Below are 16,266 nucleotides of genomic sequence, written 5' to 3'. Positions count from 1 at the left end.
GATCTGGATCCCCACGGCCCCATCTCTTTCCCTATACGAGGGTAAGATCTGCTCAGTTAGGTTATTAATGTCTTCAATACCTGATGATATCTCTACTCTTTTCTGATTAACTGCTGGTTATGGTCTATTACACGTGGTAACTTGTGTCTGTTTGTTTGGGGTTACTTTCCTCATTTTTCATTTTATTGTTTCGTATTACACTGGGTTTCTTTTTGTACTGTTTGTCATGTATATTTAACTATTGTTTACAGTCCCCATTGGACATTGCATTGGCACTTTATGAACTGTTATGGCACATATATATTGTTGTTCACATTTACTGTCTATGGAATGACCCTATATGAATTGTATTGCACAGCACTTTATATACTTGCATCTTTGCACATTTCCAAACCAGTAGTATTTGCTGCACTGTGTTTTGTATTTTTGGTTCCCCGGATTGTCGGCTACACTGAAACAGTCACTAAGCATTTCCAACCTTTCTTATTGTTATTAGTAAGTGGCTGGTTTCTCATTATTCCTATATTTGGATCAGTGTACTGACAACCCCGGGTCCCAATTCTACTGAGTAGATCTTGAATAGATTGTATTATATTACAAAGGAGTACGGATGGCAAGAGGTCAGGGGATCCTTATTGTTGTTTTTAATTGCTTTTAACCATGATGCTGTTTGAATAAATTAATAAATATGAACTGATTTTTGGGCACTACTGTGGCTTGAGTACTATATTTATCATAAATATAAGGGGGACTACGTTTTCTTTTGTTTGCGAATAGATTTACCCCCCACTTAAAGACGCACCTAGCTTCTTGCTGGGCAGAATGTTTTGGAAAATTAGAGCCTGATGCATTTTTTGGTCCAGGGAACGGAATGTACGGAACGTATCCGTACCAACGGACGCATGTGAATGGTCCAAGAGGTTAACATTGGATTCTTTCACATCCGTTCCGTTTGTACAGTATACGTTCTGGTTACGTTTCTTAAAAAAATGTAGATATGAACCGGGCCTTAATGTAGATACAATTGATGTTATTGCCATATTTAATTATTATTTGATTTTTAGTTTTGTTTGGTTATAGAATAAAAATAATTAACATTGTAAATCTTCTTCCCTTACCTACATCAAATAACTGTTCAAAGTGTGCAACCTCCAAATATCATACAATATTTTGTTTTTCTTCTTCAGACAGATACTGTATCTGTGAGTGAGTTACAGTCGCTTATTTGTACTGTATCTATCTCTTGAATGATCATATACTGCAGCATGTTTTTAAGTATTACATGCAAATAACACAGCTGATGCAGCTTAATTTCTCTCCGTAGATATACTGTATATTGTAATTAGTTTTTTTCCTTGTTTTTTTTATTATTATTCATTAATTTACTTAACATTTTACTAAGATATAGTTTGACCATACAGTGTATTTAGACATTTTTATTACAATTTAGCTAGATTAGAATAATAAACTTACATTAGGCCCAGGAGGTCCTGGTAAACCACGAGCACCAGGGAATCCAGCAGTACCCTGTAGGATAAACAACAGTAGATGTGTAAATAGAAGTTCTGTAAACATGAGTTGTTTCTATTGGCTGCAAATCAACCATATATACACACAGAAAACATCTCCCGGCGGCCAGACGCCAACCCCCTCACTTTTGCCCTAAAAATAGGCCAAAAGCTATGCCCCACTGATTGGCCAACCCCCAGTGTGTTGCCAGAGTCCCCCATGCAGACTGAGCATTGGAGCATGTGGGCAAATGCAGAAGGCATGTTGGAGAATGCTCTGGCTTGCATCCTCTAGTGTCCTGTGCAGCCTCTGAACTGGTCACTAGAGCTCCAGGCTCACTGTCATGTGACCACAGTGAGTCTGGAGTTTTAGTGGCCAGTTCAGAAGGTGCACAGGACACTAGAGGATGCAAGTCGAAGTGAGGATGCTATACATGCTGAAACATGCTACAATATGCACTTTGCATATGGGGGACCCTCACACAACAGGCTAACCCCCTCCCTCTCCTCCCCCCACACACACAATCACACACACTTTACACCCAAAATTTGAATGTCAAAAAGTTAGCGTATGCAGCCAAGGCTGCCCCCTTTCACCATTGGTTTTTAATTTGATAATGGAGACTTTGGCTCAGAAGATCAGAGCACACTCTGAGATAACAGATATTGATACTGCAGGAATAAATCACGTGATTGGCCTTTATGCCAAGGATGTTATTATTGCCCTAACAAATCGCATAAAAACTTTACCACTTGCTTATGACTTGCTTCAGACCTTTGGCAAATACTCATAATACAGGATTAATTAAGCCAAGTTGCAAATTTTACCAATAATTATAAATGCACAAGTAAAACAAAATACACAAAGAAATGTTATGTTCCAGTGGTCTAAAGGTACAGATTCAGAGCTGCAGGAGGAAACACTGCCTATCTGTTACAGGGCTTGCCAGCCAGATTGCACTTTGGTGGTCCAGATTGCACCTTAGCCATGTGCAGTATGGCATAGCTAGCGATTTGGACTGTGAATAAGCAGCAAAATGGGAGCCGCAGCCTAATCAGAAACAGCCGCGGCTCCCAGTGGAAATAGGCCCCAACACCGCCATTACAATCCTATGTATGAAGCTACTTTCTCCCTCCAACTTGACTTTTAACCACTTGAGGACCGCGGTGTTAAACCCCTCTAGTGACAAGGCCATTTTTACAGAAATAGGCCACTGCAGCTTTAAGGCCTCGCTGCAGGGCCGTACAACTCAGCACACAAGTGATTCCCCCCACCCCCCTTTTCTACCCACCAACAGATCTTTCTGTTGGTGGTGTCAGATCGCCCCAGGTGTGTTTATTTATTTTTTATCAATATTTATTTTTTTAAAATTAAATTTCCCTATTTTTAAATTATTTCAATACCCCTCCCTCCCTCCCCCCATCCGCCTATCACAGCGATCAGTTGTGATAGGCTTCAGCCTATCACCGCGGATCGCTTCTGTGTCCTCCAGGGGGGCAGCCCTGTGACACGGCTGTCCCCAGTACAGTGCTGCCTTAGATCGCAGCGATGTACAGACTTATTAGACATCTCTGTGCGGCGATCGCCGCTGGGAGGCTGAAGGCAGAGTGGAGCTCCATCATCAAAGCGGGGATGCGTGCGCATTGGCGCATGCACTCCCCTGCAATCCCCAATCCAGGCCATTCACACCAATCGGCGTGGAGTGGTCCTGGAGCTGCCGCCGTGTTCACGCCAATTGGTGTGGAGCGGTTGGCAAGTAGTTAAACTGAATGATATACCTTTACTAACGTAGATGATGAACCTATCTAAAGAATTTGAAAAGTATTTCATGTGGCCTGGTAACATTGCTATGGTTAAAATAGTGATGCTTTCTATCATACTTTATACTTTCAGATGCTTTACCAGTCCAATACCAATACCCAATAACTTGAACTTTATTTATAATCAATAAAAAGTAAATTAATTTGTGATAAAAAAAAAAAAACACTCCTAAGATAAGCTCAGGTACAATTAAATCATCAATAGAAGATGGTGGCATGGATGTACCAAATATATGAGCTTATCATCTGGCAAATATCTTTTACCAATCAAAGAATTGTATCACGGAACTGTAAGAATTTATTTGTTGGTTGCTATTGGCAACAGCACCACACACCTTTTGCTCTGGCACCAGCAACTCATCAGAGCTGCAACTCACAGCGACAGCATACAGTAGATAGAGTGGAGACAGCCTTCTTCACCTTTCATAGGGGTTTATTAAGCATCTTGTGTTACAGGTTGATTTCTTCAGAGTATAAATAGTCGTTCCTATGTCCTATGTACATCACATATATTTACAGCATACAGACAGGAAGCTAGTATTCTAACTAGGAAGCGGAGAGAAAGTCGGATAGCTACAAAGTAGAGTACCGTAATCTCTTCCATCCGGTCTCCCTAATTTATATGAACATCATAGAAAACATGAGTTATCTGTTTTGGGGTTGGTGAGTTTTTTCATATCGCATTCCTAAAAGAGATATATGAAGCTATGCTTTATCTAGTAGTGTATCCATTCGTATGGCTCTGAGTTATGTCTTTTCTGGTGGGAGGGGTGATTAGGGTTCTGTGTGTGTGTAATTCCAGAACTTGCTGTGTTATCTTTTTCATGTTTTTTTTTTCTCAGCTGTTTGTAACATTACTTTGTATTATTGCAATGTTATATGCTAATGTGTCAAGCAGTTTTTTCTGTATGTTTTTTTCTTTCCTCATTTGTAGTGGGTATTGCTAGGGGAAATACTCTTTGACTCAAAATGGTGCCTCTGATTTCGGGGGTGGATCCCGGGCAGTCGTGACGCTCTAATGGGAGGAGTCATAAGATATTTTGCACTGTGGAAAATCTCAGAGGACGTAGTCGGAAGCCAAAAGTGACACCTGTGCTGGGAAGGAGGATAGTGAGAGAGGTGAAAAAGAATCCAAGGATCACCACCAAGGCCATCCTGGTGAATCTGGGCTCTGTTGGTGGCAATGTCTCAAGGCAGACAATCCAACAGACACTGCACACTGCTGGGTTCCACGGATGCAGACCAAAGAGGACGCCACTTCCCCAGCTAAAGCACACAAAAGCTTGCTTGGACTTTGCAAATGATCATCTGGACAAAGAAGACGACTTGTGATCTTCTGTGCCATGGTCAGATGAAACAAAAATTTAATTGTTTGGTCACAATGATGTTTCCTTCATTTGGCATAAAAAAAGGAGAAGCCTTCAACCCAAAGAACACCATCCCCACTGTCAAACATAGTGGTGGGAACCTAATGCTTTGGGGATGTTTTTCAACCAATGGACCAGGGAACCTAATCACAGTAAACAGCACCATGAAAAAAGAGCAATACGTGAAGATTCTCAACGACAACATCAGGCAATCTGCAGAGAAACTTTGCCTTAGGCACCGGTGGGCATTTCAACATGACAATGACCCAAAATACACAGCAAAAGTGGTGGAGAAATGGTTTGCAGACAACAACATTAACATTTTGGAGTGGCCCAGACGGAGTCCTGACTTGAATCCAATTAAGAATCTGTGGAGGGAGCTAAAGATCAGGGTGATGGCAAGAAGACCCTGAATGATTTGGAGCTCATTGCTAAAGATGAATGGGCAAAAATACCTGTGGAGACATGCAAAAAGCTAGTCTGCAATTATAGGAAGTGTTTGATTGCTGTAATAGCCAATAAAGGCTTTTCTATTGATTATTGAGAAGGGTATGAATAATTTTGAACTGGACACTTTTTGCTCAAATGTAAATAAAAGCTGAGAATTTTTTCCCCCACAAAAATGCCTCTTGTACATCATCTTATTATATTTTGGGAGACAACTATGTCCTTGCCCATCAAAAAATTATTTGCTGGTTGATTAAAAGTAACTTTAAGTCAAAATATGCCAGGGCATGGGCGTCCGCACTTATGGCAAAAACGGGCTGCTGCCCACCCCTGGCCACACGCTGCCCCCCCTGGCCTCCGCCCCCCCCCCCTCTAGCCGCCGCTCCGCACCGCTCTAGCTGCTTCAGACCTTGATCAGGCGGCGACCAATAGTGCGGGCGCTAGGACCTAGCACACCGCAATGATATGCGGAAGTGACATCGCTTTCGCATATAGAGCGTGGTTCGCCCGGCGCCCGCTCTTACTGGTTGGGTCGTCCGCTGATTGAGATCTGACTGACAGCGCTACAAGGTGAGGGGGGAGCGGTGGCTAGAGGGGGGGCTCCTGTCACTACCTAAACGGGGGTCCCTGTCACTCACTACCTAAACAGGGGTCCCTGTCACTCACTACCTAAACGGGGGTCCCTGTCACTCACTACCTAAATGGGGGTATTTATCACTCACTACCTAAACGGGGGTCCCTGTCACTCACTACCTAAATGGGGGTATTTGTCACTCACTACCTAAATGGGAGTCCCTGTCACTCACTACCTAAATGGGGGTCCCTGTCACTCACTACCTAAATGAGGGTCCCTGTCACTCACTACCTAAACGGGGGACCCTGTCACTCACTACCTAAATGGGGGTCCCTGTCACTCACTACCTAAATGGGGGTCCCTGTCACTCACTACCTAAACGGGGGTCCCTGTCACTCACTAGCTAAATGGGGGTCCCTGTCACTCACTACCTAAACGGGGGTCCCTGTCACTCACTACCTAACCTGGGGGTCCCTGTCACTCACTACCTAAATGGGGGCGCCTGTCACTCACTACCTAAATGGTGGTCCCTGTCACTCACTAGCTAAATGGGGGTCCCTGTCACTCACTACCTAAACGGGGGTCCCTGTCACTCACTACCTAACCTGGGGGTCCCTGTCACTCACTACCTAAATGGGGGCGCCTGTCACTCACTACCTAAATGGTGGTCCCTGTCACTCACTACCTAAATGGGGGTCCCTGTCACTCACTACCTAAACAGGGGTCCCTGCCACTCACTACCTAAATGGGGGTCCCTGTCACTCACTACCTAAACGGGGGTCCCTGTCACTCACTACCTAAACGGGGGTCCCTGTCACTCACTACTTAAATGGGGGCGCCTGTCACTACTTAAATGGGGGTCCTTGTCACTTCCTAACCTGGGGGTCCCTGTCACTTCCTAACCTGGGGGTCCCTGTCACTTCCTAACCTGGGGGTCCCTGTCACTTCCTAACCTGGGGGTCCCTGTCACTGCCTAACTGGACTAGCAGTCCCTGTCACTCACTACCTAAATGGGGGTCCCAGTCACTTCCTAACCTGGGGGACCTGTCACTACCTAACTGGACTTGGGGTCCCTGTCACTCACTACCTACATGGGGTTCCCTGTCACTCCCTAACCTGGGGGGCACCTGTCACTTCCTAACCTGGGGGGCACCTGTCACTACCTAACTGGACTTGGGGTCCCTGTCACTTTCTAACCTAGGGGCACCTGTCACTTCCTAACCTGGGGGTCCCTGTCACTACCTAACTGGACTTGGGGTCCCTGTCACTCACTACCTAAACGGGGGGTCCCTGTCACTTCCTAACCTGGGGGCACCTGTCACTACCTAACTGGACTTGGGGTCCCTGTCACTCACTACCTAAACGGGGGATCCCTGTCACTTCCTAACCTGGGGGGCGTCTGTCACTACCTTACTGGGGGTCCCTGTCACTACTTTACTGGGGGGGCTCCCTGTCATTTCCTAACCTTGGGGGCTCCTGGCACTACCTAAACTAGGGGGCACCTGTCACTACCTAAACTATCCAGGCCAGCCAGCCCAGCATCACCACCAGCCAACCAGCCCAGAATCACTGTCAAAAAGGCCACAGCATCACCACCAGTCAGGCCAGCATTTACTTCAACCAGCCACACACAGCCCAGCTTCACTGCCAGCCAGGTCACAGCATCACCGCCAGCCAACCCAGCCACAGCATCACCGCCAGCAAGCCCGGCCACAGCATCACCGCTAGGCCTTTCAGCCCACACGTCATCCTCAATCCAGCCAAAAACAGTATTGCCAGGCACAGCAGCCAGTAGAGGAGAATTGAGAAGCCAGGTGAGAGGTGCCTACCATATTAAGGGGGCATTCTGCCTATTTGCCTATCTGCCTAATGCTGTCTATTTATGTGCCTCATGACTGCTGAATTGGTCTTGTTGGGGGCCTCATGATTTTTTGGGGGCCTCAAGATTGCTGAATCTCTTGTTGGGGGCCTCATGATTTGTTGGGGGCCTCATGATTGCTGATTTTGTCTTGTTGGGGGCCTCATGATTGCTGATTTTGTCTTGTTGGGGGTCACATGATTGCTAACTGTGAGACTATGGGAAAAGCTGAATCATCATCATATAAGACAATACCATTAAACCTACTTTTTTAGCTTTTTAAAATGGAAAATAAAACTGGGAGGTTCTAAAAAAAGAATACATTTTTCATGAGTAGGATGGATCAAATTATTTATCTTCACAGTTTATTTTCAACTTGGATTTTCCATAATGTTCATGTATGAGTTAAAATGTTTGTATGTAGTTTAAATTGCTGGTGCCACTTTGCGATAGATAAAGTGTCTTTTGGGTTGCAGTTTGGGAACTCGGCCTCCAAAAGTTTGCCACCACTGTCTTAATCTAATGTACCACATTGCTAAGTTCATGAAAATTTGTCTCCACCCATGGCCACACCCATTTTTCAGCGCGCCGCACAACGTAACCCTCATGTTTTTCGGTGCGCCGTACAACTTCGCCGAGATCTTCCCCGCCTTTTTGCCGCCCCCCCCCCCCCTAGAAAATTTTCTGCGGACGCCCATGTGCCAGGGGTATGTATAATTATGGGCAGCATTGTAGGTTGTATTTATACAAACTTCTGACTCCTGACTGAGCACCAAAGGGCCTAGGTTGTGTTTGTACAGTGTCCTGACTGAGCACCCAGTGTGCAGTGTCTATTGAGCTGCATGTCACACACAGGCACACAGCATTCCTTTCTGTGTACAGAATACACCACAAGATCATAAGTGCTATTCTAGTTCTATTTTGATTGTGTCATATCGCCTACGTCTGCACCCAGTCACTGTCTAGTGCAGTATATATTGAGGTGCACATCACAGTAAAACCAGATGGGCGCACACGCCTAGTGACTCTGTGTACAGAATACACCCCAAGATCATAAGTGCTATTCTCCTTTTTGCATTTTGATTGTGTTATATATTGCAGACCTCTGCAAAATGATCCAGTTCCTTCTCACTGGCAGAGTCTTTTTGTTGTATTTTTTAATATTGTGAAAAAACAATGACAGGTAGAGGTAGGCCACACCGTGGTAGTTGTCGTAGGGGTCATGCCGGTGTGATTTCCTGTGGTCCTAGTCCTAGAATGATGCCCAGTGATTAGGGGCCACATACCATTTTCTGTAGTCCTAGAATGATGCCCAGTATTCAGGGGTCACGTACCATTTTCTGTGGTCCTAGAATGATGCCCAGTGTTGAGGGGCCACATAACCTGAACCAGGGGTCGAGTCGTGCATGAACGCGGGTGGACGACGTCCACCTGCTTTTTTCAGAGGATGGACATCGTCCACCCTGGCATGTGTAGAGTGAGAGAGCGCAGTGAAGGAGGAGCATTGGGCACAGCAGTGGAGAAGCGTCTCCCCCCCTTCCCTCACCTTGGGGCTCCCCCTACCTCGCTCTCCCCTCCAGAATTAAAATGTGCGGGTGGCTGGCAGCTGGCGGGACTTACCTCTGCCTCATTCCAAGCAGGGATGCTCGGATAGTGCTTTTTAAAATCTGAATTGATCCGGATACCTAGGTATCCGGATCCGGTTCGGATATCCGAATCCGGCCTCTTAGATATCCGCGTGAACGCGGATATCCGGGCGCATTATCCATGGATATCCGACCTATTCGGATATCTGGATAGAAAAACCGGAAGTGCCTTTTAAATAGCTTTAAAAGGGTTTTTTTAGGGTAAATGAGGCATGTATCATCATTATTTTGCAGAGGGGAACACTAATTGATGATGTGGGGACTTCAAATTGCCCCCCCCCCCCCAAAGAAAAACATGGAAAAATGGCTGTCAATTAACATTAGGCCTAGGTTCCAGACAGCGGTCGTGCAGCCCACTTTGTGTCCTAAGTCCAGCCACACAACTGGGACATGACAGTTTTCAGCCAGGACACCTAAAAAAATTATGCAGCAATTGTGTTTTGGGTTAAATATAGGTGGTATCAGTGGCCTGTGGCACCCTGGCCTGGCGGTGGGAGCTGCACAGGCAGCAGAAGCAGGGCAACGTAGCAGCAGCAGGTATAACGTGTGCCAGGACGTGGAACGTGGCACTTGCCAAGTGTCACGTGGCACTTGGCACGTGTCACTTGCCAAGTGTCACGTGGCACTTGGCAAGTGCCACGTACCAAGTGCCATGTGACAAGTGACAGTCAGACAGCAGAGGAGAAGATGCTAGTGCACACTAACACATTAATGAATTAACAATAGTGTAGTGATAGTGAAGCGGTTAATCACTGAGCTTATCACTGTGTACAGCCCTCGGCCCAGCAGCAGCACTGCAGCTGTGCAGCACACCCTCTAACTGTCACACTATGAGACATCAATCAAGCTAATGAACGATTTAACTATAGTGTAGTGATAGTGAAGGGGTTAATCACTGAGCTTATCACTGTGTACAGCCCTTGGCCCAGCAGCAGCACTGCAGCTGTGCAGCACACCCTCTAACTGTCACACTATGAGACATCAATCAAGCTAATTAACGATTACTATAGAGTAGTGAAGGGGTTAATCAATGAACAGCTTTAGGATTATAACCGTGTACAGGCAGCCCTTGCTAGGCCACCAGCACTGGAGCATGTCTCTCAGGAAGCATTCAGCAAGCCAGAATGATCTGTCTCATCATGGCAGCCCTCTTTATTATACAAGGGGGGCTGGCCAGTGTTCCTTTCTGTGATTGGATACCAGGGCTTAGGCTGGGAGGCCTCTGATCGGCTCAATGAGGTCAGGTGGGGCTGGCCAGGGTTCCCCTCTGTGATTGGTTGCTAGGGCTTCTGCTGGGAGCCCTCTGATTGGCTCCAGGATGTCATCACCTTAGTTACAGTATTTCGGATCCGGATATCAGGGGATATCCGCGGATATCCAGGTCATGCGTCAAACTATCCGCTGATAGCTATCCGGATTTGGGCCCAACTATCTGGAATCCGGATCCGTCCGGATAGCGTAAAAATGGCCGGATATCCGGGTTACCCAGATATCCGGCATCCGGATGAGCATCCCTGGTTCCAAGCGCCGGGTAAGTTCTGTGTGCCGCTGCTCTGGTCTAGACCAGACCAGACTAGCGGCAATAGAAAGCTCCCTCTCACGCCGGAACGAGGCAGATGTAAGTCCTGCCCACTGCCCACACATTTTAGTTCTGGAGGGGAGAGCGAAGAAGAGGGAGCCTCAAGGTGAGGGAAGGGGGGGGAGACATCCCCCCTTCCCCACCGCTGTACCTACCGCTCCCCCTTCTCTGAGCTCGCCCCTCCTGCTGGGGGGACACCTGGCTACATATACTAGGGACACCTATAGACCTGGCTAAATATACTGGGGACACCTATAGACCTGGCTAAATATACTGGGAACATCTATAGACCTGGCTACCAGTGTTGCTCATCCGGATTCCGGATATCCGGGTAACCCGGATATCCAAACTGTTTTCAGCTATCCGCCCGGATTCTGATTCTGAATGGGCCCAAATCTGGATAGCTATCGGCGGATTTCTGGTCCCATACCCGGATATCTGCGGATATCCAGATGCGGGTACTTGTTACCATGGAGATGACGTCCATGACATCATTGAGCCAATCAGAGGGCTCCCAGCCTAAGCCCAAGCAACCAATCACAGAGGGGAACCTTGGCCAGTCCCTCCTGTATATAAGGAGGGGGGCCATGATGAGAATCTCGTCCTTGCTTGACTGCACATTGAGAGACATTCTCAGAATCAGAATCATATTTATTTCGTCAAGTGCGGTGGTTGCCACACCCGGAATTGTTTGTGGTACACATCGGCATATAGTATAGTGCAAGTGCATAGTGCAAAGAGAAAATAAAGAGAGAAAGAAAATTAAAAAGAGAAAGTCATTGACCATAGTAGTGCAAAAAAAAAAAATACATGCAATGAACAGACATATAATAAGACTATACAAGCTATTTTGGCCTAGGTGACAGTCATCCTAGGGGGTTTCGCTGTGTGCTGTGCTCGAGTTCAGCTGGAGTTCAGAAGGAGCACTGCTTGAGGAAAGAAGGAGTTCCTGTGCCTGGAGGTTTTGGCGGGAATAGATCTGTAGCGGCGGCCTGAGCGCATGCGGTTGAAGAAGTGACTGCCGGGGTGGCGAGGATCGTTCGTGATCCTGTTTGCCCTGGTTCTCATCCTGGATTCGTAGAGGAGGTCCAGTGGTGGTAAGGGTGTACCAATAATCTTTTCCGCTGCATTTATGACCCTTTGTAGTCTGTACTTGTCGCTAGAGGTGGCTCCACAATACCAAATGATGTTGGAGGAGCAAAGGATAGACTCCAATGGTTGCAGCGTACAAACTTGACAACAACTCCTGTGGCATACCAAACTTCCTTAGTTGTCTTAGGAAGAACAGCCATTGCTGAGCCTTCTTTTGGCATTTAGTGGTATTTTCACTCCATCTCAAGTCATTGGTGATGGTGGTGCCCAGAAAACGGACACTTGATACTTTTGTGACTTCGGTGCCTTCGATGTAGACCAGATTTAGAGGGGGAGGGCGCTTTCTGAAGTCCACAACCAATTCGACAGTCTTTGCTGCATTTAGGACGAGTTTGTTGTCCTTACACCAGTTGCAGATATGCTCGACCTCGCTGCGGTAGGCATGTTCATCATCACTGTCGATGAGGCCAAGGATGGTAGTGTCGTCTGCGAATTTGATGACCTTAACACAGTCGGCAGTTGGGGTGCAGCTGTTTGTATACAGGGAGAAAAGGATCGAAGACAGTACGCATCCTTGGGGGGCACCAGTATTGGTGATCTTCACTCGGGAGAGGCCGCTGCCGAGTTTGACTTGTTGCGTCCTGTTTGTGAGGAAGTCCTTGACCCAAGCGCAGAGAGTAAGATCAATCCCTAGTCGCGCTAGGTTGTTGTGCATGATGTTCGGGCAGATTGTATTAAAAGCAGAGCTGAAGTCTAGGAAGAGGACCCTGGCGTAGGTGTTTGGTCTTTCCAGATGTTCCATGATGAATGCCAGGCTGGTGTTGATGGCATCCTCTATGGACCTGTTTGCTCTGTATGTGAATTGAAGAGGATCTAGGAGAGCAACGGTAGAGTCTTTCAGGTACTTGAGGATTAGTTTTTAAAAGATCTTCATAACAGTTGGAGTAAAGGCCACAGGTCTGTAGTTGTTGAGATCCGTGACTCCTGGTTTTTTGGGCACCGGAATGATGGTGGACCTTTTGAGGCAGGAGGGGACTATGCCTACTGACAGGGATTTCTGAAATATAAAGGTCAGGACAGGGGTCAGCTGGCTAGCACAGGTTTTCCGGCACATAGCAGACATGCCATCCGGGCCGGAGGCTTTCCTGGGGTTCAGCTTCCGGAGGTGCTTGTGTACATCAGACACCTGGACTGCGACTGGTGCTGGGAAGACACAGTCTGTTCTAGGAGAAGTGGATGCAAGGGCCTGGGGTACTCCGGGGGTGGTCACCTGGTTTCCTGAAGGGATGGGTTGGAGTTCAAACCTACATGTCATTAGCGCTGAAGCAGCAGGTATTGCTGGAAGTAGTAGTGCTGCAGCTCAGGTAGTTCTGATCTCTTTCCATGCAAGCTGCATAGCTTTGTCTGCCTTTCCCTGCTGTCAGCTTGTGACTGATTATCATTCACCTGTGTGGGAATCTGCATGTCTGCTCCCATTGGATGACCTCAGTATAAAGATCTGCTTCCTGCAGGACTCCTCGGGTTTTCATAGCTTCAGTTTAAGCCTGTCTTGCTGTCGCTTCAGCCCCCGATCGTGTTTCTTGTTCTAAAGATACTTTGCTGGTCTTTGCATCATATATTGGTTCATTGCCAATATATATGCATACCAGCACGTTTATTATTTTCCTTGTATTCGTGTTACGTTGATACATCAGTGTCGCTGATGTATACGTACACGAACTGTTTATATCCTGTGTGCAGTTAGTCAGCTTTCCAGCACGTTTTGGTAGGTTGCGCGTACCGTGATCACCCGTGCTGAGGTAGTTACCCTGCTCCTGGTTCTGTTTGTGGATTGCGTTCATCTCTGCGAAGAGATAACGAATCCTTCTGAATCCTGTTCTATTACCGTTTGTGGATTGCGTTCATCTCTGCAAAGAGATAACGAATCCTTCTGAATCCTGTTCTGTTACCATTTGTGGATTGCGTTCATCTCTGCGAAGAGATAGCGAATCCTTCTGAGTCCTGTTCCCTGTATTGCTCCAGTCTAAGTCAGTGTTCCTGCTTATGTCCTATATCGGTTCATTGCCAATATATACATATGTTAGTCAGACGTTACAAATAGTTTCATTGATAGCTGTAATTGTAATACGCTAGGAAAACATACTTATTGTATTTTTGTCTGTGTTACGTTCATCTATCTTGATCCTGCTATTTCCTGACTATCCTGTCCTGTCTTTGTGAGGCACGCCATCGCTGCAAACGCATTGGCTGCCTCATTCCAGTCTGTCTTGTTGTGGACGCTTGCTGTCACTAAGTAGCGGCTAGCTAGCAAGCGTTCATTCTGTCTACCTGTCCTGATCTCCTCAGTTCTGGTTTATGCGCTCAGCGCTACCTTGCGCTGAGACGTTATCGCAAAAGTATTGTTTGTGGCTGTCGGATCTGCACCGGCTCTGTGCACCACTATCTCCTTTTGGAGTCAGTTCTCCCCTCCACTATACTAGGGATAGCCTGTTTCCTTGTGCTAGTGTGTGTACCTCCTTCACGTCAGCTCATGCGTTGCATGTTGACTGTGGAGAATACACCACCAAGCCTTATATTATGAAAACCCCATTACCAATCCCCATTGTGGGGGGGATTCCAAGAAAGTATGACACTGTTAATTATGGTTCCTGTTCCTTTAAGAAATTTGAAGAACTTAGCTCTGAAAAAGAAAATGAGTTTTTCTCTGAATGTGCCAGGTTCCTGGCCAATCCCGATCTCCAAGCGACTCCTGTTTCAACCTGGGCACTCCAGCTAGTTTATATTTTGTTTAAAGGGCAATTGTTTCAGTGGGCATTTGATGTTCTCAATCATTCCGATTTGAAAGAGAGACCGCTGGAATTTCTAGCGTTTGTGATCCATAACTGGTTGCGCATAGATCCATTGCCTTTTCCTCTAAATGAACTCCTGGCAGCAGGCCAATCAGCTTCCCCTTCAATTGTTTGCAAAAATGATCAGCAAGCAGAGAGTGTTCCTGATAATTTTCCTGCAGCTTTGAATAAATCACCAAAGGCAGCAGGGTCTAAGGCAAAACGCAAACGTTCTAAGAAACGTGTCCGATCTGCAGAGTCGTTATCCTTAGCGACTGAGACCTATAATGAGATTCTGCCATTAACAGATAATGAAATGCAATTGTCTTTCAGGGGAGTTAAATGGACTTATGAGACTACTAATGAACTTTCCTCCCTGGCTAGGGAAAATAAAGATTTTTGTTTAAAAGAATTATCTGAGTATGATTATGAGGAGATATTACAGAGTATTGAACAAATCAACTTATTTGTGAACCAAGGGAAGTTTGCATACACTACAGTTCAACACTTGCTACAGGTATTGGAGATTTTTAAGAATAAGGAATCTGCCAATCACCTGCTAATTAACCCTATACATGTGCCTGCCACAATCATATCTGCCAACTGTGATCAGCCTAAATGTTTCGCTGTTAAGTATGCATGGGATCCTCCATTCGAGAGGGGAGAGATGGAAGCCCTGGTCTGTGAATGGAAGAATGATTCAAGTTCATTTTGTCAATTTTACAGTGCAAAAAGTGAAATGGTATTGAATGCATGCATTAAGTCAGCCTATAACCTAATAGAGACTGGTGTGTGTAGGTATGACTGTGTGGCTCCTTTGATTGATGTGTGGGAACTGATTTTGGATGATTTTTATGTGACTCCGAATTCGCAAATATGGCGTTCTGACCCGCCTGCTTCAGCACCTTTCGCTGATTCAGCAGGTGATTCGGAGCTCTTTTTGTGTGAAATTGAAGTTCCTGCAATTCCACCCTGTACCGTGGATAACTCAGTGTTACTTCCCAGTAAAACAGAAGCCACTGATACTTTCTTAACCTTGCCCTGCACAAATTTCTCAGCAGAGAATCCAGAGGTCCTGCTGACTTCTGAGTCCAGTCTAGCCAGTACTCATGAGTCTTTGTTCAGTGAAACAGACACCAGAAAAATCTTGCCTGTCTCTGCAAACACTTCTGCAGAAATTACCTGTGTTAATAAAGTTCAACTCCTGTCTGATCCAGCAGATGCCAATAGATGCACTACATCAGTTTCCGAGTCCCAGCAATCTTGTCTAGAAACCTCAGAACCCCAGCATCTGAATTTTCCAATTTTACAAATGAATGGTGATTCAGATGCGCAAACATTGTGTCTTGATCTTCCTGTTTCTACATCTCGCTCTAGTTTCGTGAATAGCTCAGAGCATCTGCTATGTGAACCTGAAATCGCAGAATTATTACCTTGTTCAGAAAATGTTCCAGTAAATTTGCCCTGTATCGTGAATAGCTCAGAGCATCTGCTATGTGAACCTGAAATCGCAGAATTATTACCTTGTTCAGAAAATGTTCCAGTA

The 16,266-nt window shown here is 46.1% G+C and overlaps 1 protein-coding gene across 1 annotated transcript in view; it reads right to left on the bottom strand.

Annotated features, from left to right (window-relative positions):
- COL3A1 (collagen type III alpha 1 chain) overlaps positions 1–16,266 on the bottom strand; it is a 2,242,195-nt gene that overhangs the window by 487,851 nt on the left and 1,738,078 nt on the right. Inside the window, exon 38 of the mRNA XM_068244947.1 lies at positions 1,474–1,527. Within this exon, the coding sequence (XP_068101048.1) occupies positions 1,474–1,527 (54 nt within the window). The remainder of the gene's footprint in view (positions 1–1,473; positions 1,528–16,266) is intronic.

The sequence above is a fragment of the Hyperolius riggenbachi genome, chromosome 7 (genome assembly GCF_040937935.1).
Source record: "Hyperolius riggenbachi isolate aHypRig1 chromosome 7, aHypRig1.pri, whole genome shotgun sequence".
NCBI lineage: Eukaryota > Metazoa > Chordata > Amphibia > Anura > Hyperoliidae > Hyperolius > Hyperolius riggenbachi.
Note: the sequence above shows the minus strand (reverse complement) of the source record. Positions and strands in the feature narration are given on the sequence as shown.